The sequence below is a fragment of the Perkinsus marinus genome, assembly GCF_000006405.1.
Source record: "Perkinsus marinus ATCC 50983 genomic scaffold scf_1104296951246, whole genome shotgun sequence".
Taxonomy (NCBI): domain Eukaryota; phylum Perkinsozoa; order Perkinsida; family Perkinsidae; genus Perkinsus; species Perkinsus marinus.
Window position 1 is genome coordinate 1 of NW_003209341.1, and position 1,074 is coordinate 1,074.

The 1,074-nt window shown below is 31.3% G+C and overlaps 1 protein-coding gene across 1 annotated transcript; it reads left to right on the top strand.

The window, feature by feature from the left end:
- Positions 1-444: 444 nt before the first annotated feature.
- Positions 445-944, top strand: Pmar_PMAR010476 (calcium-dependent protein kinase, putative; the record flags this gene model as incomplete). The annotated part of the gene is made up of 1 exon (XM_002777603.1): positions 445-944. A coding segment is annotated over one exon (500 nt), but the record flags the coding sequence as incomplete, so codon positions are not given.
- Positions 945-1,074: the final 130 nt, after the last annotated feature.

Here is a 1,074-nt window from a genome sequence, read left to right on the forward strand (position 1 = left end):
ATCGTATACGAGATGAAGTAGGCCAGAAAGGTAGAGTTGATGAAGAGGATGCAGTTGTATTCTTACGTCATATGTTAAAGGCTGTTGCATGCTGTCATAAATCTGGTATTATACATTGGGATATAAAACCCGAGAATTTTATATTTACTAATCCCTCTAAAACAGCTACATTAAAGATGATAGATATGGGATTATCACGACGCCATCTCACGACGACGCACATAGCAGCTTCTCATAATAATAATAATAATAATGATGATGATATACGGAGGCCCAATAAGGAGGAGAAGGCTACTACTACTACTACTAGTATCATAGCAGCAGGTACCTTACGATATATGCCTCCTGAAGCGATACGACAACAACAACAAGAACAACATGTTGATGATGATGATGATGAGCAGCATACTATACTATCATTATCATCATCATCTTATATAGAAGATCCACGTAAAGTTGATATATGGGCTATTGGTGTTATATTTGCTATGTTATTATCTGGTATACCTTTATTTAGTTTGACTGATGATGAAGATGTTGTTATAAAGGATATATTAAATCCTGATTATGTTATTGATCGTATATCTAAATCAGATGAATATACTCATATATCTGATGATGCTTATGATATGTTATGTCATTTATTAGCATATAATCCTGATGATAGATATGATGCTAGTGAAGCATTAAATCATCCACTTATCACACAATCATATCAGAGAGATGCAAATAATATTAAATTAAATAATAATATACATGAAGTATTTGATTTTAATATTATTAATCGTATGAGACATTCAATAACATTACCACCATTAGCTAGAATATGTCGATTACTTATTGCTCATCAATGTCGTGATCGTGAAATAAGACGTTTAAGAGATACATTTAGACGTTTAGATATTGATGGTGATGGTTATTTAGATAAACAAGAAATAATAAGTGTTTGCGATTATTATGGTATTCAAATACCTCCTGATTTTGATCATATATTTCATGCATGTGATCTTCAACGTATATAAATTAAATTTTCTAGAGTTTGTTGCTGCACTCTTGATGATAATTTAACTGATA